The sequence below is a fragment of the Tympanuchus pallidicinctus genome, unplaced genomic scaffold (assembly GCF_026119805.1).
Source record: "Tympanuchus pallidicinctus isolate F22 unplaced genomic scaffold, pur_lepc_1.0 scaffold2, whole genome shotgun sequence".
In the NCBI taxonomy this organism is placed as follows: Eukaryota; Metazoa; Chordata; class Aves; order Galliformes; family Phasianidae; genus Tympanuchus; species Tympanuchus pallidicinctus.
Genome location: NW_026294721.1, coordinates 11,333,587 through 11,357,038, shown reverse-complemented (window position 1 = coordinate 11,357,038; position 23,452 = coordinate 11,333,587). Strand labels below are relative to the sequence as shown.

Below are 23,452 nucleotides of genomic sequence, written 5' to 3'. Positions count from 1 at the left end.
AACTCTTCATGCATCTAGACATGCAGACATATCTCAAGCAGAAGGTTTGGTTCGTGCTCATGCAGAGAATTTATTTATTCAATTCAATTCAATACAATTACAAGGCTAAAATACTCTGGGATACATGGAGGATAAAAAGGATAAAACTTTGAAATGATCACTGGCATTAACGTCTTTCTGCTAAGGCCAGGCAGCTCAGGAAGAAATATGATGGGGGAACTAGTCCCTCCTCACTGCCTTCCAAGCTGAGCAAATCCAGCCTGAACCACGGAGCCACCTCAGCCAGTGATCTTACCTTATTTTCTATTTTTCAGGATCCCAAAAAAACACACATAGACTTAAGCAGCTGTAATCCCTCAGACTGTTCATATTACATGTTTTCAGCGCATTTATACCCCTGTTTAAAAACAGTCAAAGACTGCTTTACTTGGTGCCAACAATTACAGACTCATACCTGCAGTCCCATCTACCCTGCCAGCATCTCACAATCCTCTCTGTGAAAAACTTCCCCCTGATATCTAATCTAAATCTCTCCCTCCTTTAATTTAAAACCATTTCCTCTTGTCCCATCAAGGCATTACAGTTGGAAGACAAGCATTACCCAAGCATCACAAGATCTCTTCCCTCTTCTTTTAGGCCCCGTCCTAATTTTGGCAACTTGACTGTGAGTTTTGCTCCCATTCAAATTAATGTTAGCTATAAAGTCCATAGGAGTAAAAGACATCTCAGAAGAGACAGCTATGGGACATGATCCTGCTTCCTTACTGACTGCTTCCATAACACAGAAGGAGAAATTACAGATATAGAAGCAAAACTATATCAGGCACCATAAAATGGAAGGGCACTTCACAGTTAGCCTTTACAGCCAATACAGAGATGGTTCAAGCCATCCTATTTTGCAAAGGAACTACCTTGACAAGATACCACGGTAAAATAACACCAGATTACATATACAGATATTCAACTCTAGATTCTTTGACTAATTATTTGGGTCTGGTGTCTCAACCACCTCACAGGGAATACATGGCTTTTCAAAAGACCTGGTCCCTTGCATATTTTAATTCACGTTTAATATTTGTTACATGCTATAACCTTTTTCAAATCAGGGGTGGGTTCTCATTCTTGCACCAGGGTACTCAACAGAATCCTCTCCAAATTTCTAACAAATTTTTTAACAAAGTTGAAGGAATCATCAAGGCCTCTGTCAACACAGTTCAGGCTGTTGTGTCTTTATATACACTGAAGAATCACAATCACAAACTAGTTGTTAAAAAGCTAAAAGCTCTGTAATTGACATTTGGTTCTACAAAATCTCCAGTCCCATCAAAATCCTATGTCTCTCTAAATTAGCTTTGTGTTGATTTAAAACTGATTAATTATTCAATTACACTTCATGACAAATTACAGCAGCAGCAGCTCTCTGAGCTCCCATTACTCATACCAAGATTTTAGTAGGCACAAACAGAAATATGATTAACGGAGGCCTGCTCCTTGCCTAACTCTCCTACCAAACAATCAGCTGAGGTTAAATTCAATCCAGATTCTCAGATGATGAAAACCAGTGTCACTCCATTCAAACCAAGTCTATTTGCACCAGCTGGCTCAGATGTTTCCAATTATCAGCAGATATTACCCATTAATTTGAAAGTCCTTGCCACACTGAATTATTTCCTATTCTGCTTGTGCTTTCATATTCATCCATAACTTGTGTCTCCCCACACACAAAAGTAATTCTTATTAACTGAGACACTGCAGCATCCAGAAGAACAGAAGTGACCTCTTAGTGCTGCTGCAACCAAAGATGCCACCGAGGGCCAGAAATGGATGAATAGCTCCCTGCCTTCCCTGAAGAGTGAAAACTCACATTTCTATAGCTGGAGAAAACTGTTAACCCAACTGAGTACTGGGCTTTCAATGTAAGCCCCTGGCACGTTTGGAAATGCTGAGCCACGTGTGACTCAGAAGCTCTGGAAAATAACATCTAACCTTTGAAACAAAGCACAGCACTCTTGTCTGATATTCAGCTAATGCACTTCACGGTGTCCATGTTAGCACTGATAACAGAGGAGCAGCACACTCACTATTACCAGACGTCATCACCTTGTAAAAAAATATCCAACTGAAGACCAGCAGCAGTTTGTCTAAATGATATGCCATCTTGCTAACTGAAATGTTCTGGGTATTTTTTCCCCTAAAACGTGATTATACAGTAAGTGTGCTGCTAGCATGCTGCAGTAGAAGATAAATTCCTCCACAGTAACTCAGTGAACAACTACTCACTGAAAATATGGGATTTTGCTTCATGTTTCTACTTTGATAGTATATTGTGACGTAAAGAGAATTTTTCAAATCTAAGTCATCACTAACACTATACCTCTTAAAGAATGATGCATTAATGTACTACTTAAGACTTTCCAACAAAAGAGTCATTCTGATTTTCATGGTATTTAATACTGTTTCAGAAAATATTCCCACTAATAAATATAGGAAGAATGCATCAAATGAAAAATACTTGAAAAAATATGTTTCTGGGCAGAAAACCCAGGCTGTCAGATAGGAACTAGACCACAATTTGTTTTCTGAAGGCATGCAGGTATGCGGTGCTACCAAGATGCCCTGCCATATATGCCTCTCCTACGCTGAAGCAGCAGGCGTGGAAGAGGATTTATTAGATATTTTATCTGTCCTATTCCTGAATGGTAGCTGGAGGTCAGGTAGGGTAACCTACAGTATGTCACATGATAGCAGACTTGTTAATTGAACTGAATCAAGCCTCTGAGTTCTTAAACAGACTCCTAAATAACTGACCTAGTTTTTCAGAGTCCTGATACAAAACATCTTCTAGTAACTTTAGGGAGAGCCACAGGAGACCAAGAACTTGTGAAAATCAGGGCACTTTTCCATTATTAGGTACCTAACTTTAGGCTCTCTTTTCTCTAATAACTTGAGCCTATTTTAAAAATATAGGCATTTTCAACAATAATTTTCTGACAAGCAAATTATCTTAAGAAACTGCTGAGAAATTTGCAACAGCCTGTGATGAGATTTTCTCAGACGTGATGAGATGGCCCTTCATATTTGGGCTTAATTTGAGGCGGTCAAATGAGCTCTAATGCACAAGCCTTGAAGTCCACTTACAAAGCAGCAAGAAAATACAAAAGTTCAAAGTAATGTACAACCTTGGGAAGCATACCCAGCACCTGTGCATTTCTTTTCTGGATCATGTATTCTTTAAACTACTACCAAATCTGACCTCCATATGACATTTAAAAAACACAAAAACGGTGCTTATTTTCACTCACTAACCTTTGTCTTGCACCAGTACTTCCAGCTCTTCTCGAATCCCATCATACCAGCTAGTGATGTCCACGTGGAGAGAGTAATCGCAACAAGATTTGGTGTCAGCTGCCTCGTGCCACTTCTCAAAGGATGTCAGTAAACTTGATCCAGGCTCTGGAAGCACGTGGTCAACTGAAAAAGAGAATCAGTGTCTCTTACTCAGACTACACACTATTTGGATTTCCTCAGTCCATGTAATTAGCCTTCTCCCATCTCAGCCAAAACAGCAGCCTTCAGGGAAGTTTCTGTGCCCTGAAGCAACTTCAGGATGTTAGCCAGATCCTGCTGTCTCAGGCACAACAGGCTTTGTGGACAGTGTATGCTAAAGGTGAGTCCAGCAAGTTGCCTGGTACAGCAACAACAGTTGCGCAGCAAGAGACCTGAATATCTCATGGTTTAGGAGATATTTAACTTTCCATTAACTGTTTTCTAAGAGAAGATCTATTTATTATCTCATGCATCCATTTCTATGTATTTCAAGTATTATTATTAACCAGTGCCTCCTAGCCTCTGAATTGGCTCACTCTGCCTTACTGATGTATCAATGAAGATACTGATTGCTTTCTCAACTGCCAGAATTGGGAATATGGCCAAATGTTTGAACAGAGAGGCTGCAGAGCACAAACACTTGGCCATACCACATGGCAGACTGTGAGTGCTGGAATTACACATCTTGGCTGTCTTAAGGTTTTCAGCATGTGATAATGCCACCAAGTCATACAACATAACTTACGCAAGTACCGTTACCATTTTGCTAACCTACATCACATGTCATTATGGAAACAAAGTAAGATGGGCTTATTGATGGCATATGCAAACAAAATGTTTTACAGGAAGCTTCAACTGAAGAACATACATTGAAAAAATTTCTAACAAAAGTAATGAACAGCAGCATACTTCTTGCTTGTTGCCAGACATTTTTTCAGCTGATATTTGCTTCTGAACATAGATAATAGGCAACACTGCTCAGCAAATGTAACCACATCCAAACTCAGGGAGCCATTGGGCAGCTCTACACTGCCTGTAGGAGAGAGATGAAGATGCATCTTGTCCTGCCCTATAGTACACAATGTAACAACTAGTAACACTTCTCCCATCCACCAAGGCTTCCAGGACACCTCCACTGAGAACTTCCTCCATTCTTCACACCAAAGCCAAGTTCATAAATAAGCATCTTATTATTCCAAAGTCTCTGAAATGCCACTAAGTAGGACCAACAGATCTTTGCCAGATGGTCTGTGTCATATAATTACAGCAGTAACTGCATTGCTTTTTAAGAATCCCAAAAATAAGTATACTACTCCTTATGCTTGTCAAAGGGAAATCCAAGAAGTAACTCCTGTGCTACTGTTTTTTTCTGAGGGTAGGTTCACTTTCAGGCAAACCCTGGGATCTCCAAAACAGCATCCAGAAATTTGAGTATTAATCAGAGAAGATGTCAGAATATCAGTACAGAGCCTCCTGTAGCTGTCTCCACCTACCAATGCCTGGGCTTTGACATGGGATGGGAAGAGGTGATTCTGCCAATACTCACTGATCATGGTGGTGCCTCCTGCTACTGCTGCTTTTGTGCCTTGATAGAAGTCATCAACAGTAGTCATTCCTTGGTAGGGCTTTTGTAGGTAAGTGTTGACATCTATTCCCCCAGGGATAACCATGCGCCCATTAGCCTCTATGGTCTTGACTCCTCCAGGAACAATCAGATTCTCTCCTATTTGCCTATGCAGCAAGGAAAGGCAATATTACTTTACTTAAACAGTAAAGCAAAGGGGACAGAACTTATCTGGCGTGCACAGGGAAGAGAAAACTAGGGACCATACCAAAGGCAGAAAGAACTGAGACCTAAAAGAAGGGACAAACACAACCACCTGCTCTGGCTGTTCTGCACAGCACTGGCAGAACAAAGCATCCGTGAGTTTGTCAGCTGGGCCACATGCTCTAATTGCTTTGCATTGCTCTTGTGGCCAATAAAAAAGTCATAATGTGCCAAAGTTAAAGACTTCTTTTTTTAATATGACTGAAAATGAGACTTAAGCATCCTATCTTTAAACAATTACAAATATCTAGAGTTAACATTCTCTTAGGAGTTCCAGTATTTTAAATTAATTTCTATCAGAACACAGAAAAACATAGATCAAGTATGACAGTAAGTGAGAATTGCAAATAAATGGCAGAGGCAAAATGGACGGCAGAAAGGAGCTAAAATTACTTTGTAATCAAGCAGTGTGAATTTATCCTTAAAAGGAAATACAAATATGCTAAGATATAGAAATACGTACTTGAGACTCAAACAAATCTAGCCTGCCCTGTCACATAATCTTCATCCCCCTCCTGCAGTTAAAGCTTAGTGGAACATTCCACACAACTGAGTAGAAACAATTTCAAATGCTCTTGCTATCCTTCCCCTTGCAGATCTTCAAAACAGGATTGTTTTCACTACTAAAAATATTAATCTGTCCCCCATGCTGATATCATGTGAACTCCAGATACCTACAATCAAAATACTTTGAGTGTTCACAGACATAACTGAGTAAACCGACCTTTAGATTTTAAAGCCACATTACATTTTTATAGTCTGTTTTGTGCTGTTAAAGAGGAAAAGTGTGGGAGCTGTGTCTCTGCGCTGCTACCCCTTCATCTGTCTGGGCTTAGAGACAATCATAACGCGCTTTAAGTTCATTTAGTTGATCTCATATGTCTGATACACAGTCAGTCCCTGCCTTAATTTCCTTTTGTCTGGGATAAAATAACACTAACCCACAGCTAAACAAACACCCCAGACATCTGAGCTGCTGCATCTGTTTCTCCCATATTAAAATGCAACTCCCACTTATGGAGCAAAACACAGTGCCCGATTAACAGCCAATCACAACAAGTTAGAACAGAAGATGAATAAAACTGTTAATTAAAATCAGTGAAAAAACAAGGGTAATTATTCAAACTGGAATTTGGCCAAACCACGGGAGTTAATAAATAGCCCCAAGAGGTCAAGAATTCGCTTCATATCCTATGCAAAAATGCCACCTCCAGCAGCTTGGTTCTCCCAGCACAGTGGGGTTTTGCTGCAGGGAAGCACAGCCATTCTGTGAGCAAACACCCCTGAGCAGCCCGAGCTGCAGCCTCACCCCAGTGCTGAACAAAAGTGCTTAGCTTGTGAGACTTGATAATATCACAGCTTGAAGACACACAGCTCTGTATCTGATGTCTAATATTCATTAACACATACGGCACTGGGAGCATGTCATAACCTGTTTACAGTGGTGGGGAATGCTAATTGTGCCATGACAAACATGGAAGTGATATGCAAAAGCAACCCAGCACATCAAATGGCACAAACACAGTGCAAGAAGATTCTCTGCTGTTAAAATTTGAATTGCAAAGGCATACCATACTGCACTCCAGCCCACAAGCAGATTGAGAGCACAGAGAAAGTTAGGTAGACCCATGGATAATAATGTGCTGCACTGATTTTTGTTAGTTGAATCCATTCCCAAAATTTTAACTGCTACCACACCACATAATATTGCTAAAGAAAACCTATCCAAAAAATATAAAAGCAATTCACTTTCATGCTCTTCCACAATCAGTATCTACCAGTTCCCTATTCAAGAAGACACACAAATGAAGTAAAAGAGTGCTAAGTGAGTACTGAAGTTTTTTGATGACTCATTGCTTAATACTCAGCAACAGCTTATTTGGCAGTCACTGGAGTCATCCATGCTGAAGTGATACAGGACCAAATGGTCTTTGTGGATGACGCTGTGCTACTACCTGTCAGGATCCTGCCCCGTCTCTTGTCTGGCATAAAGATTAAGGCTGCTGAGAGAAGGCATTCAAGGTTATTATTACTCTTACTGATTCGAACATAAAGAGATACTGTGATGAGATTCCTGAATTTCTCACTTGTTAATGTATGCTAATAAGAACAGGCTTCAGTTACCTGTGGGAGAAAATATACAGTGGCATAGGTAACTATCCTAGGCACAATATAAATTATTGAGCCGCTTTTCTGATGCACCAGCAACTCAGCAAACTAGAAAAATTGGTCTATGGGAAGTTGATGCATTCTACAGTTCTAAATTGAGCAAGCTGGCACATCCTGTCATATGCAAGCTGATTAAAGGAATAACAGCTGTATCACATCAGACTTTGAGTCTTCGTAAGCTTAACTTGAGAAAGCTGGAAAACTCCCTCAGCACTCAATTAAGTTATATCAGTCACTAACGACCAGATATCTTTTAGACATCTCAGGCTCCCTTTACCTTGGCTTGTTGCTCGCCCAGCTCCAGTCCCCTGTGACCCATTCTGCACACTTGGTTCCCTACACCAGGAGTGAACCCACACCTTCCATTGGCAGGGCTGGAGCGGAGGACAGCAAGCAGCAGACATTGTGACCTACTGCTTGGCACCAAGACCAGGGTTCATTTCTTCACGTGGATAACAAAGACAGGAAAGATGCAGGCAAAATGTATTATTTATGTACTGATAGCAATTTAAATTACTGAATATCTTACTTACTATTTAGATACCAAAGAACAGCCTCTCGAATTCCATTTCATCATGCACAGCTTGAGTTTCAGCTGGAAAAAAATCTCATGCTTCCTTGTACATAGTGAGACAGTTTGAGCCAAGATAGGTAGGAAAAAGCCTTTACCATCTTCCAAACTATAGATAATCTTCAAATGTATTCAGTGTGCTCACTACGTGTGCATTCCTCTCTGCAGAACAACCTGCAAATATCTGCAGTAGGTCTTAGTGGAGCCTACTTCATTTCATTAGTCTGCAAGAGAAACTCAACCTCTATTTTCTAATCAGTTTCCACTGCAGAACAGGAAAATGATCCCTGATCTTCATATCCTGGCAAAGCCATCACACTATTGCCTATTCTAGGTAGAGTCCATTCCATTTTGTGGAAAGAATTCCAATTCCATTCCAATTTGTGGAAAGTATTATCAGCTGGATCTACAGCTGAAGAGTTAGAGTATCAATTAAAATGTGGCTGACTGAGGTTCAAGATTCACCTCCAAAGGACCCTGAGCAACACTTAACAACTATGTTAAATACCTAGACAAAGGGGGCAGTTTCAGCTGGAGAAAATAAAGGTCAAACCCAGAAAACACAGCACTTTCCAAACTGTAGAATTTACCATCAGAACACAGATAGGACCCAAGCCCAACTCACACCAGGCTGCACTTGTATATTAACTACCCAGTTTTTCAGAGCACAGAAAAATCTCAAGTCGTATAAACTCAGAACGCCAGTTACAACTCAGGTTGTTCAACAGCAAGCTCCCCTCCTTTGATAAAGATGAAGGCATTTTAAAATTCAAGATATCAAAAATAAGTTTAATTTTTTTCAGTTGCAATAACCTACGTCATGAATAATGTATATAGGCATAGATATATCAAGAAGCAGACTTTTAATCTGATGATATCTTGTTAAGAAAAGGAAATCCGAAAACAAGTAGGCAATTAATTATTTACCATATAACCGTAATTATGTTTCTGTGCATTAAACTGGGGCCTCTGGAGACCAAATTTGTTAGATTATGAAAGAAAATGTTTAGTAGTTGAGAAAAAATTTTGATCCTGATTTACATTATAGTGCTTACACACACACATAATTCATCAAAACTACAAACTCTCATCATCAAGGTCTAAGTCTGACCCGTAGAGTTACATTACATCTCTGTTATTCTTTACTGAACTTTCAGTAATGTGTATTTTTTATTCATCTAAGGAATACCTTCCCAGTTCCCGTGCTATATAGTCAATAAATCAGTAGGATTTTCTAATGGCATGAAAATTAAAGACTTTGCTTTCTAAGCAAGAAAATTTGAGCAATGGACACTTGACCAATATATAACACCACTGTACAAACAGAACACACAATAGAATCATAGAATCATAGAATTGCTCAGGTTGGAAAAGACCTTAAGTCCAACCCCCCACCTTAGATTTGTGTAACAGGTCAAAGATGTATTTCTGTGTTACACGATCCTGTACAGCATGGCTGCATTTGCATTTGGGGTGAAGGTGAAGTTGTAATAATCCTCCAGCTATATATGGACTCAAAAAATACTCATCATATATCTTTTCTTCTTGCTTAAAGAGATTGTACCTGCCTGCCTTGGTTTGGTTATTTTGGCCAAAGCTAGAAATGAACTGTTCAAAGTTCAAACATTTTCCCTTTACAGCTACAGAATTTTCCACCTATCTAATACCAGCAAAAGATTAAATGGCAGAATTTCATTATTTAGCATTCCTTTACAGTGACTCCGTATCAGGAGCAACCAAGATGTTAGTTGCAAGAAATCACATTAGGCTATGCTAATAGGCATGCAAAAAAAATTCAATATTTAAAAAACCAACTTTATAAGTCCATCTTCCAGGTATAGGTCCGCATAGAAGGAGTGGTCATCATTGATAATTCTTCCACCTTTAATGAGTAGTCGGTCACTCTGGGAGGGAAGAAGAGGAAGAAATGTGGTTTTGTTCAAATAAATAATCATAACAACATAGTGATTACATCAAATAGGCTTATAGTATATGCAAAGTCATTAACATCAAAGCACTCACCCTATATACAGATCTATGCCATAGACTCAGGTGAGTACATAGATGGTAGAATAGAAAACCATAGTTTCACTGAGTGCTTATTACTGCTTTTTGGGATATCACAGTGGTCCCATCCTTAAAGCACACACAGGAGTCAGTATACCACAGTATATTCAGAAGAAGCAGAGTTTTAATTCCCCTTCTGAAGGAGTCATGCTGGAAACACCAGCACCCTACTCAGAAACTGGAGAAGTTTGCAACTTCAGTGCATAAAGCTTTTGAAAGACTTCCGCCAAGTGACTGTGAATGCCGAAAAACTCTGGAGCAGCGAGAACCTTCTCACCCCATTCATATATTTAAGCAGGCCATTTATTATAAATTATTTCCTTGGCTCACCAAACAATAACTCAGTATCTATATTTTGTCCATGCTTTATGCTCCTCACTCCTGACTCAGTTCTTGGCTTAATTACAGGATGACTCACACACATAAACCATGCATGTCTCAAGTTCCCAGTTCAGAAAACAACTGAACAATTCAATATGCTTTCTCATCTATGAAACTAAGACAACAACTGAGAGCTCCTAAAAATTTACAGATAAAAAATGCTCAGCCAGAACTAGGGGTGTAACAATAACCTTTCTTCAATGTGACTTCTCTGATATAGGCCCAATGTTGAACACTGAGCTTGTATTCTAAATTTTGCAGGTCTGAAAGCTATATAGCCTTCCCTATGAATCTACAGAAGCATGAAGGGAGAACTACCTATCATTACAAAGACATTTTAAATACAGTGCATGACCACAGGAGATGTACACAGAGAATGGGAGTCTCTTCTCAGGCAGGGGGAAGTCAAGGCCCAGATCTGCATTGCAGTACATCCTTGGGACCTGCCTTGGGTGTTGGAATCCTTGCCTTAAAAGATGCAGACAAATGCAAGTCCTCACTCTGGAACTTGCCAGACTGGGCTCCACGTTCTCTTCCCAGTCTCTCTGCTGTCACTCATAATTACAGTGCTTACAAATCAGCAGCCTGAAAAGTCATAAATTATTTTGCCATGTGCTGGCAGTAGTGCCTCTTCACCATGATGATTTATACACTGTCCACTGACCCATGGAGAACTGCCTTCCTACACGTTAACACTGTCTTAGCACAAAGAGGCAAGAGCTCATTGATATGGACAGGGAATTCTACTGGAACACTGCACGTACAACTGCTAATGAGTCAAAAATCTGCACGCTCATAGAGATGTTCTATACTTTTTCCTTTCAAAACAGAAAAAGATGCATAATAAATAGGAGTAAATGTAACAGGCAAGGAAAATAAGATAGACCTAAAGTGAAACAAAGTACAACTCCAGTAGAACAACTGCAACACAAAAAAAGGATTTTATACATTTTATAGAAAAATATATGGGTCAAAAGGAGGCATCAGAAGAACTGAAAATAAAAGGATACAAACACAGTCTCAAAAAAGCACTCAATTATGTGAGTCATCCATTAAATGAAGACTCATTTATAGTTTATAAAGGATTATTGACTATTTAGATCTAAATTACTCCTTCTTCAGCATTTCAGAGGGTCTAAGAAACTGCCCAAGAAAGAGAACCACACTTCACAGAGCCTTTCAGTATTAAAATTCCTGACACCATTCTGCCCAAAAGAAAAAACAAACTCTCCAACGCTGCTGCAAAAGGAAGCAGATCTTGCACCTGAGCTGGGTGGTGGCTAATGTCCCCAGCCAGGAACAGGAAGCCAAGGGAGATGGTTGCCAAAACTCCACAGATTCTGATGCTTCCCATTGCTCCCCAGATCTCCCAAGCTACTGGGGACATGAGCTACCATGCAGATGTCCGTGGAGCCTTGCCCAGCTCTCATCAGGGCCAACGAATGTGAAAACATTCCCGACATACATTTTGATCCGAGTGAATCAGCACATCCTGATGAAAAGGGATTTGCTGGAATCTTTCCCAACTGCTCAAGTTGTAAGTGCATCTGTAGGAAGAGCTACAACTTGCTACAAGTCAGAAGGACAAGCAAATGATGACAGTGATGGGTTGATGGCTGGACTATATGATGTTAGTGGCCTTTCCAACCTTAATGATTCTATGAAAGGTACTCTGACACAGAGGGTGCTGACAGGCACCAAAATCTCAAGTCAGACCTCGCAATTTTCTTTATACAGTGCCAAATGCCCCGGAAAACTTGATCAAAGTCCTCTTCTCCCTGACAGCACTGCAGGCCAGAGGAAAGCTGCACCATGGGGAAAGAAGGGTGGGAAGAGTGCCCCAAACGCAGGCCTCCATCACCTAGTGCTGGGATACGTTCCCTGCTCCCAACCGTAAATCCTCTCCAGCAGGACGTTTTGTTTGCCCAGTTCTCAGAGTGCCCCCAGCCACGGGCTGACCTCCGAGTGCTCTCACAATGCAAACAACAGCGTGCTCATTGCTCAGCCCAGCAACCACAGTACAAGCCTTTATGGGCCTGACAGCAGGAACGCTGTGCAGCGAGAGGGGGAATTACAATGAACACTGAAATGGAGCGATTCACTGGGTGCCAAGCTTCAAGACAAAAATCCCTGCTCTCAGTGACATGGGAGGGGAGGGGAGCACCACTGTGAGTGCATACAATTGCTCAGCATTTATAGAGGCATTGAGCTGAGGTGTTTCTCCCTCCACCTATTGCTGCAGCAAAGCTGTTTGCTTCTGGGTTTGTGGCTGGGTGAGACAGCTGCAGCAGGGCCATGTGCATCCTTGCAGCTCCATTTTGCAAATGCTTCAGCTGCTTGCAGCTCAGCTCCTCTCACAGCACTCTGCCTTCAAACCCTATGCACTGCTTTACTGCTGACATTTCACTGATCGCAGGCCGCCTTCTCCTGCTTCATCTGGCAGCAAAGCCACTGAGCTCAGTCTGTCACATGACAGCAGTTTTCAGGGCAGCAGAAGGAGATGCCACAGCCTCAGCATCACTTGCTGTGGGAGGAGCCCAGACACCAGGCTTTTGCTGTGTTACAGCTATTGTCTGCACTACAGCACAAGCAACACGAAACATCTGTGGGCTGGTGACAGTTTGTACAAATCGCCTAGTTTGATGTTTGGGTTTTTTAAAATCAGCTTGGCTCAGCTCTTTCTGAAGTATGTTCATATTTTCAAGTGTTCCCCATGATAAGGGGCCAGCAGAGCCAAGCAGGGGTGTGAACCAGCATGCAGTGACCCACACAATGTGTATGAAGCTACTGGGGGGCCTGAATTCTGCATTACTGCCCTGCACAACTGCCAGGGAAGTCAAGTCCCTTGGGTTAGGAAATCATTTATCACTATCTTCAGATCAAAATGATCCAAATGTTAGATTTGAATGAACAACTGCAAAGAAATTTAAACTATCCCTTTTTTCATTTACCTACTGCGCTCAGAGCTACACATATTTAAAATCACTACATAAAACAAAATTCAAATACATTTTTTACATCCTCGGTCTTCTAGAACATTTGAAAATCGCAGCAACAGAAGGAATAAAACTGGCATGAAATGATATAAAAAATAAATATTATTTGATCCTAATGCAGCATGCCATAGCACAATGCAGCAAGCTGTAGAAAACACACCTCTCTGCAGTACCAATACGCATTGTACTGCGCTTGCATGCACCTCTCAGAGAAAACCACACCTACAGTACAAGATGGAGGTTGGGGAAGGAAAAAGCAAGACAGAATCTGACATTATGTATTCTAACTACACAAAAAGAGTCAAAGAGAGTTCAGGAGTAGTGTTTTAATCAAATACCAGCATCCGTCCAGACTGCAATCCTGATATATTCTATTCTATTTTTGTTTTTCTTTCAAGAATAGAAAGTCTATCTATTACACAATCAACTCTAAATCAAGAAATAATGTCTTTTTAATCATTTACAGTTTGCTCTACAATTTAACTACAATGAAATTCACGTGATGTACTCAGCAAATAGCTCTGAGTACTGCTTTGTGCTTAGAATTGGAGTTTCATGATTGCTGCACTGCAACCATTGCCAACTGCAAAGCTTTTTCAACACTTTCAGCCCCAGTATTTCCAGGCCTAAAGGAGAAGAAAATACTCTGTAGTGATTTCATCCTTTGCAGAACTCCAAGGACTTACTAGAATATACCACTGTCCTCAGATTTCCACAGCAACAAAGGGTGTATTCTCTAAAATTCGGAATAGTGAAGGGCCCTGAAGATGACAAATGATTTTATGCTAAACAGCAGTTAAAGAACAGTTCAAATTCTGAATTCACCTGTATATTCAGTTCTCTGCCCATAAGTATGTGGTTTAAAAGACACACAACATAACATAACAGACATAAGAAGGCAGTGGGCTATGTTACCTCACACACAACCAGGGCATTCATCTTTACTTTTCAGCATTTGAAAGGTAGAATCCATTATTACTAAGTCGTTAAAAGGACCACTGGGAGCAAAAAAAAAAAAAAAAAAGACACAGCATCCCAGCATCCCTATTTTAAAGTTCAAAAGCCCAGGATGATGCTTGTGTTCTCCTTGGCTATGAATATTTGTAAGGGAGCAGTGCCCCAAAAGCAAAACTCTCACTGGCAGACCATGGAGGGAGAGCCCTTCCATGCTTCTGTACATTTCTTATTTCCCATAGTAAATGAGAGATTTACATTATATTTCCTTTTTAGATATCTTTGGTTGCCTACCTATGTTCAGAGCCAATTAGACTGGGAAACCATTGCAATACAATATGGTTCAGTTTCCTTGGGTTTTGCAAATAAGGAAGGAAGTTGGGTTTTGCCAAAGGAAGAAAGATATCCTTCCCACAAGGAATGCTTGCTTAAAATCCTTTCATAAGGATCAAAGCGCTATAAATGGGATTTCATGAGTGCTTTCTGCTTATAGAATATGTGCTTCTAATCAGTACGATTCCACCCTTTCTTTTGAATTTTATGTCTAGGTTGCACTCCATAGGCAGTAGCTTTTAGCTGTAGTGATCCCTGAATTGACTTGGGGAATCACTTGTAAATATCATACCCTTAAGGTATCACATCTGCTACGTTACTAAAGGAGAATCCTGCTTTTAAGGCCCTTTTCTTAACAAATGTACTCCAGTATATGGAAATTCATTTAGAAAGGATTATGGTGATTGTAGTAATGTTGTATCTTGGTCTGTAGCCAACGTACTCATTCATCTTTATTCATTTAAAAGATCTGATGTTCCTTTGTTTCCCCTTTGGAGACCTTGCTTTTTATTCATCTAGCAATTCTCATCCTTAATCACTCAGTCTAAAAGGGCTACTCCTACAGCTACAAACTCCACAGGGATTTCTTCACTGTAAATGTCATCTTCGCTTTGCTTTTGGAGCAGAAGCACAACAACATCTCACTGATGGCAATCTTCATTGGCATCAGCAGGAGTTTCACCTAAATATGGGCTGCAGGGTTAAACTTATCACACTGTGCATTGTAAAACCCAGCTCTCAGGTTACACACTGGTTACGTCAATTAGAGCTGATCTCAAAATCCCAGCAAGCCAGACATGGGCAAGGCTGAACTTGGGTATAAATAACAACAATTCAGCAGTTTCCTGCCGCGTGCCACTGAACTAAAGAGCAGCTTTATCTGTGTTTTAGTCAGAAACCTGCATCAGGTTACCTGGGCATATCAGCCTTGGCACCAGTTAGAGGCACTACAAGTAGCTGACAGCTTGCTGAGACCAAAAGGAACCCCTTCTCTGGCAGAGGAGGTGGATGCAAGAGAGACAGAACAGGAGAATATATCTTGACTAGCTCAATGCAGTGGGTGCACATGCGTGTTGTTTGCATGTAGATGTGTAAGTCATAGCAGGTCACAGTGCCTGCTGCTCCACCAACAGTCCTTCCACAGCTTCTTCTGAGCCTTGTGCAAGGTGAACTAGGATCACCATCTTTGTTGCGCCCTCACTACTACACTTAGGAAATCATAGTGTAGATTTTACTGCTAACAGTGGGGACATTTATAATTCAGCAGGAACATAAGCAAGAACTGGACATGTACTACAAGTTGAAATTTCATCTGATTATAAGCACAGTAAAAGACAAGGAAAAGTAATTCCAAAGCAAATCCATCCCAAGGTACAAGGCTGCCATCTCTACATGCATAAAGATTAGAAAACTACAAATTATTTTGCTGCTGAACTCCTTTATGCTGATTGTACAGAAAATGAGGCTTCTCCTTTCTACTGCACCAATAAACTTCTAAAGGAAGAAGCAGAGAACAGGACCCTCATGTCAGGGAAGTGGCTCACTGCCAGTGGTGGCTCTCAGTAACTGTGACAGGGGTGGCTCTCAGCAACTGTGACTTCCTCAACAACCACTTTCAACATTACTTGTCTTCCCAGACAGCAACTGTTCTCCTTCCAACACCCAAACCTCAGGGCAGTTCCAACACCGACAGCTCTGATGGGCACAGAGGATGCTGGCTGACAAACTGGCAGTGGCACTTCTAGGAACCACCACCCCAACCCACATTTTCTATCCCTCTGCCAAAGATTTTAACCTCCAGAGAAGGAGATGGAAAGATAGGTCACCAAAAGACCTACTGTGAATGTAATTGAAGGCAGATGGAAGTGATTGAAGCAGATGGAAGTGACTGAAACAAGGGTTTACTCTTCTGGAGAAAAAAAGGAAAGAACAAGACATCACAAAGTCATAGAAATGGTGGTTTCAGATTGGTTTTTACCAGTCAGCAAAAGCATCCCTGGAGCTGCCAAATTCAAGCCCAGAACAACAGGTAACAAGAATTCACAAATGTTCATGGCAGACAGGCAAACTGAGAGTAGCCAAGCCTATTAAAAAGCTACTGATAGAAAATAGATGTACATAATATTACAGAGTAAGAGAGGATCAGAGAGAAATCCCATACCCAGGTGATTTAAAGCAGTACAAAAAAAAGTGCTGCCAAAATCAGTCTAAATCTTGCACCAATAACAGGATAACAATGTGGGAAATGTTCCCAATGCCCAGCACTCAGCAGCTTTTCAAACCCTTTTGGCAAGTCACACATCCATCTGTATTTCCACACAGAAGTGGGTGAGAAAAAAAGGGGAGATGTGGAACAGACCCACATCCAGACCAGGGCTTAAGACTCAAAATATTCTGCTGTCTTCAACTGAATCCTATTTCCTTCTCATCTCTCTCCATGTCAATCAATCCAAATGAGTACAACTAAAATTATTCTCTGTGCCCACTCCTCTGAATTTCTCCACCCTCTCTTCACTCTTCTGCATCTGCTACTTCTTCTCATCTCATACCAGTTCTTTCCTTCCTAAGTGTGGTGAGATCCTTCCCTTGCAAAACCTCGCTTGTGAGCTGTCCCCCACATCATACAGTCCATCAGCTCAGGGCCAGCAGCTCCTTCCCCCATGGAAGTACCAACTCTCAGACCCCTCCCAGGAACACTACTTCATCCCCAGGGGTTTCAGACACCCTTTGCTTCTCCCACATGTTCCCATACACTGGCTATGTTGACTGCTCTTCTCCATTTGCTCCGTGGAGTTGCCTTCACACCTCCTCCTCACTGAGCTCACACTGATTCTGTTTTAATGGTTGCAGTTGCTACTGGAACAAGTCCTGCTACAGACATCTTACAAGCCATATGATTTTTTACTTAGAACGCTGAGTTCATCTGGGCTGAGAACTTGCTTGAAACACTAACAAAACACACAAGCCAAAATGATTTGCAATGGCTATTTCAGTGTCACCATCCCCATTGATTCCATGCAGCATCCTGCACAGGAGGAGAACAATGGTGATGTTACAGCAAGAGGCAGGGGGATGCACCCTGGAAAATCTGCTCTGAGAGCACAACCCAAGCACGAAAGATTGCCACTTCATGCAGAAAAACACCTCAGCAATGGCTGTGCTGGATGACTGTGCTGCACGTAAGGACAAATGCACTCCTGCAGATGCATCCATAGTCACCTCGCATTACAGATCCTTGTCCCCTCCTCATCCAACACTCCTGAGCCAGGGCAGTGAGACCCTCTAGAACTCAGCACCCTGCTGAGGGCTTCACCAAAGCACTCACTAGTTCAGCATATCTCTATTTTACATCACTCCAGCACCTGTATGGGGCCTCAAAGACTGAGCTCCTCACAGCAGCTACAGTGTCTCCAGTCCAACAACTGCATCGGAGCATTGTATGGCATATAGAGGGAGAGCCCTGAACAGTGATGAAACCATCCCCTGCTTCCTCCTGCATGAAGATTCCAGTGCTGCAGACTTGACCCTCAGCAAACTCCCAGAGTGGTCTTGCCAAATCCTGACTGCAGGGTGGGCATAGGGCTGGCCTGGTGTGGGATGCTATGGGACGGCTCCCATCCCCATACAGATTTGCCACAGGAATTAAGCACAGTAACAAATGACATTTTTTGCATGATTTCAATATTGCTGTTGTTGTTGCACAACTTAACAATGCTGTCACATTTCCTCAGAGCCCAGAATGTTTGAACCTGCAATGCATTTCCTCAGTGCAGGATGAGGAATGTGGAATGGGGATATGCACAGTTAGAGCTGGTGGATGCTTCAGGGGCAGGAGGTGTGTGTGAGGTGTAACTGAGAGTGCTGATTTGCTTATGCTGGAGAGGAGATGGCCCAGAAGTGCAAAAGATGGAAATAAACAAAGGCAGTTGAAGCCCAATACTTGCCAATTTCCCTGATGTTAATTTATGCTTTTGATTTGGTCATAAAACTCAACACTAGCATTAATGAATATTCATTTGTAGAAGCTTCCATGCATCCCATTTCAAAGGGAAAGGGCTTTGGGCTTTCATTTTTCCCAGCACTCCCCTCACATAGAAAGAAATTTGAGGAAGTGAAGGAACAGTTCATTGGATGAACTGTTGATCCCAAGCAAGCACTTGTAATTCCTCTGCAGTCTTCTACTCTGAACTGGAGAGCACCTCAAGCAGCCACAGGTGGGCACCTGCTGCACACCAGGGCTGAGCCCCACACAGAGCAGCCAGCACCCACCCAGCAGGCATGAGGGGCTCCCAGTGCAAGGGAAGCAGCAGTTGGGCAGCCAGCATGGGTCACATCTATTCTCAGAACTGAAGCACGAGGAGCTGTCCCCCATTGAGCCCACACAGCAGCCATGCTCTCATCCTGACTGGTGTCCATTGGTAGGGGAGAATTGCAGCTGTTGCACCCATTGGTACCACTCAGCCCTGCTTTCAGAAAAGGGCTGTTCCCTTCATGTCCAAATATTTGAGCTAAAGGATTTTTTTTTTCCAATTACAAGAGATAAAGGTGCTCAGGTGCTCACAGCCACATCACATTGGCTTGAGTGATGCCTTCAGAGTACATTTTGCCTTCTCCCAAAGCAAGAAGCCCTCCTGAAAGCCACCCCCCCCCCCCCCCCCCCCATCCTGAACAGCAGTGTTGGCTCTGTAGCCACCACACCCACCCACAGCCCAATCCCCGGCTCCAGAAGCTCTCACTCAGCACCCCAACCCCTTCTCCATCACCCTCACCCCGATTCCTGAGAGCAAAGCAGGGCCAGCTCAGGGATAGCCCTCACATCATCTCTGCATGGCCCCACTAGGGAGAGATCGCCCACAGAAGCCCCCTCCCCGCCAGCTCCGCCTCGCCTTTATAGGTCCATGGGGAACAATATACTGAATAAAGGACCCAGATCCTTTCTTTCTGCCGTGGAAAGAGCTTTTCCATTGTGGTCCCGCTGGATGCACATAGGAGGAGGATGGTGACGATTAACTCTTTGACTCCTGATCTCGACACGCCTGATGCATTCCCAGCGCGGAGGTGTGGGCGCTGGCATCATGGCGCTCTCATTTTCCACGCTCCCCCCCACCCCCCGCCCCTCCGCACCCCCGGCCCAGCCCGGCCCCCGCCTCTGCCCGCTGCCGGGGGCACGTCGTGCTGCAGCGTCCCCTCCCTCTTTTGTTCTGCGGAGCCCGGCGGCCCCCGACCCCAAACCACCGCCGTCGGGCCCGAGCTGTAAGGCGAGGTATGGGGAAAAAATAATAGCCAAATCGCCCGCCATCAAACCAGACGGATGCGGTATAGTAACGAAATCAAATGAATGAAACGAAAACGAACCCAGTGCAGAACTGTGGAAGGAGGCAGTGGCCCCGCAGCCGGCAACCCCCGAACCCCGCTCCCCGCCGCCCCCCGCGGACTCTGCGCGGCCGCTGAGCGCCGTTCCCTGCCCGCTAACAAAGGCGATGGTACACCGCCGGGCTGCGCTTACCGTGATGTGGGGGATGCTCTTCTTGCCCTGGTACGACATGTCGGCTCCCGCCCGGAACGCGCCCCAAACAGCGAGAGAAAAATAACGGTGGGGATAACGGGAATAAGGATAATTCGGATGCTGGGGCTGGGCGGGGGGACCCGGAGGAGCTGTGTAATGGAGGCAAAGTTTCCTCGCCCGGAGGAAGGGGAGCGCCAGGCGGAGCCGGCACCTTTTTTTCCAGCTGCAATAAAACAGGGACGCGGCTCCCGGGGGGGTCGGCGGGCGCTGCCTCTCCCGGCGGCAGCAGCGCCCTCCCGGCTGCAGGTCGGAGCGGGATTCGCTCGGCTCAACCCAGGAAGCGGTTCCTTCCCTCCTGTCCCCCACCCCTACATCCCCCTTCCTTGGCCCCCCTTTCCCTGCCCATCAACCCAGCCACTCCCTCCCACACCGGCGCTGGCAAACGCCGCCCACGGCCCCGGCCCCGCCGCCGCCCTATCGCGGGCTGCTGGCACAGCGGGGCTCCCGTGCGTCGGGAGTGCGGGGTGGGATCCAGGGAGGGTGAAAGGCACCGCGGAGCTGCCTCCGAGTTAATCCCCGCCGTGCAAACGAGGGGAGAACACTGCGCACAGGGCGCTGCGACACGCACACAGGCACGTGGCATCTCCCAGCCAGGTCGCTTCCCCTACGCATCCCCTCTCCAGATCATCCCTGCTCAGCGCTCCAGAGACTACACAGGGTCCGCTGTGCTGCAAGCTTATCCTCGCCCCCACAGCCTTAGAACTTTGGGGACCTGCCAGAGCAACACGCGATGTGCTCCGAGGCATTGCGGGTGTCCCAAGCGATGGGGGATGGTCAGGGTGAGCCCTCCCCGCTGCTCCGACACAGGGGTGCGGGTGGGGTGGGAAACACCGCAGTGCAGCTCTGCACAGACACCAAGGTCGCCGCAGTGCGCGGGGTGGGCGCGGAGCCGAGTCCCCTCCGGGCTGCCGAGCAGCGGGTAGATCGGACCCCTATTCACGCGAGGAGCGGAGCTCCCAGCCCGGCCATAGGCGGGTGACGGCGAGCGGTGCCAAGCGGCGGTGCGGAGACACGGCTGAAGGCCGCGGTTCTTCCTAAAGGGAAATCAATGACAGCCCGGAGCCGGCCTGGCTCTGCCTCCGGCTCAGTTGCTACGATCGGGATAGACGGAGGCGCAGCTCCCCCACCCTCACCTCACTTTTTCCTTAAGTCTACAAAACGAACCCAGGTGGTGAGCCCTCTCCATCCTGCCCACAGCTGCCGCCCCCCTCGCCACCCCACCCGGGGCACAGTGAGGGCATCTGAGGCTCCGGAGGAAGCAATCCCACGCGTGGCGGGGCCGGGTCGCTCCGTCCTGGGCGGGAGGGGGGGGGGGGGGGGGGGTTGCGACAGGGGCGACCTTGCGGCTCCGCCCCCGCCCGGCCGGCATTCTACCGGCACGAAGGAAAAAACTCATCGCCATCACTTACAAAGGAAAAACGATTTCTGTCGCGTCCCCCCGCAAAACACCCCCAGGAAGCTCACGAGTGAGACAGTACCCAGGCCGGGCGGGCCGTTCCCACAGCATCCCCGTGCCAGGACGGGAGGGCAGAGCCTCCTCGACCTCCCAGAAACATTCCATATCCCGTCCCCCCGTGTCCCCGCTCACCTGCCCATTGTCGGGACCCTGCAGCAGCTCCTTCCCCAGCGGGAAGCGGATCTCCACGCCCGGAGTCTTGTCCTCCCGTTCCCCTGGGGAGCTGATGACGGAGCCCGACACCTCGCTGATGTCGCTGGCGGTCTCGCTGTAGTTGTCCCCCCCGTCCAGCATATCGTGCCGGCTGCCGCTCCGCGGGGTGCGCGATCCCTTCTTCCCCACGCTGTAGGCGTCGAAGTCGATGGTTTTGTTCTCGTAGGCCCCCTCCACCGAGGCGAACATCCCCCCGTATTTCTGCCGCGGTGTCTGCGCCGTGGTCCCCGGCCGGGCCAGATACACGGGCAGGTCGTCTTCTTTATTCCAGTTCCTCTTTCTCTCGGCCATTCTTGCCGCGCGGGTCTCTCCCTCGCTCGCTCTCTGCTACCCCACTTCTCTGCACCTTCTGCTACCGGGATAGGCTGCCCGTGACCATAAAAATGAATGGACGGCTGCGGCGGCGCGGGGTTGGCTGCCGGGATGCTGCCCTTAGAGAGACGCAGGCGGCGGGCTCCCCTCCGCCATCCGCCCCCAGCAGAAAAAGAAAAAAAAAAGATTATGAAAAAGAAAGAGGACGAAATAAATCCAAGCGGGATTTAGAAATAGCCGTGTTAGTAAAGAGCACGTGAAAATAAAGTACAAAGAGAGCAGAGGAGAGGGTGGCAGAGGCAGGTGATTGGAAAGCCCCTGACGAATCGGAAGCGCAGCAGCAATTCCCAGAGCAAGGACCGCAGTGCACACGCTCCCCCGGTATAAAGAATGAGCCGGGGGGCGGGAGAGGAGGGGAGGAGGGAGCGCGCCGCATGCACACCCAGCCACGGCCGGGACCGGGCGGCCTCCAGTCACCTGCTGCTACGTGGCTTCAGGGGGGGAGAGAAAAAAAAAAAAAAAAAAAAAAAAAAAAAAAGCCCTCACTCCCCCCAGTCCCCCAGCGAGCCGGGGGGAGTTTCTCCCACTTCGCACACTCGCACTCCCCGCCTCCTTCCCTCCCTCCCTCCCTTCCTTCCTTCCTCCCGGGGCGGGGCAGGGGGTGCCGCTGCCGTCTCCGTGCCGCAGCAGCTGGTGCTGGGGGTGGGGGGTGGGGGGGGAGGGCGGCCCCGCTCCGCCCCGCAGCCCCCGACCGCTGCGCGATCCCGCGGCGCGGAGGCGGCAGCGCTGACACGGAAGTGATCGCGGTGGGAGCTGCCCGCGGATCCGCCCCGCGCAGCCCCCGCAGCCCGGCGCGCCCCGCGGAGCTGTCCCTTCAGCACCGCGCAGCCCGCGCCGGCTGAAGGCTGCGCTGCGGGAGGCGACCGACGGGACCCGACTGCAGCTCTTCGTTCTGTCGGCACGGTGCCAGCTAACAAACCCCGATTCTCTATTATTATTACTATTTAAAGCGGGAGGATTTGAGAATGCTTTCTTCTTTGCCCACTTCAGAAAGTGCGGCTCTACACTTCTACCTGTCTTACAAAACAGGGGTCGTCCGCTAAGAGCACAAAACCTTGGATACTCATCTCCCACCCACATAGCCGACCTCAGACAATCCTGTCGTGCCTTGAGTGCACCAGCAGTTACATAAGGATTGCACTCTATTGCTCTGAAATATTAGAACAAATTGCTCTGACACTGATTAAATGACTAAGCAAATTCAAAGCACTGGATCAAT

At 45.6% G+C, this 23,452-nt stretch overlaps 1 protein-coding gene across 2 annotated transcripts in view; it reads right to left on the bottom strand.

Annotated features, from left to right (window-relative positions):
- The window catches only part of CRMP1 (collapsin response mediator protein 1), a 43,104-nt gene extending 20,324 nt beyond the window's left edge, over positions 1-22,780 (bottom strand). Inside the window, exons 1-4 of one of the 2 annotated variants that reach the window (XM_052681657.1) lie at positions 21,781-22,780; positions 9,711-9,799; positions 4,874-5,058; positions 3,307-3,471 (exon numbers count right to left, since the gene is read on the bottom strand). In XM_052681657.1, coding sequence (XP_052537617.1) covers positions 3,307-3,471; positions 4,874-5,058; positions 9,711-9,799; positions 21,781-22,152 — 811 coding nt within the window. In that variant the 5' untranslated portion in view covers positions 22,153-22,780. Of the gene's footprint in view, positions 1-3,306; positions 3,472-4,873; positions 5,059-9,710; positions 9,800-20,132; positions 20,488-21,780 lie in introns of those variants that run through there. The other variant, XM_052681658.1, reaches the window with a different exon arrangement.
- Between the last annotated feature and the right edge of the window lie 672 nt (positions 22,781-23,452).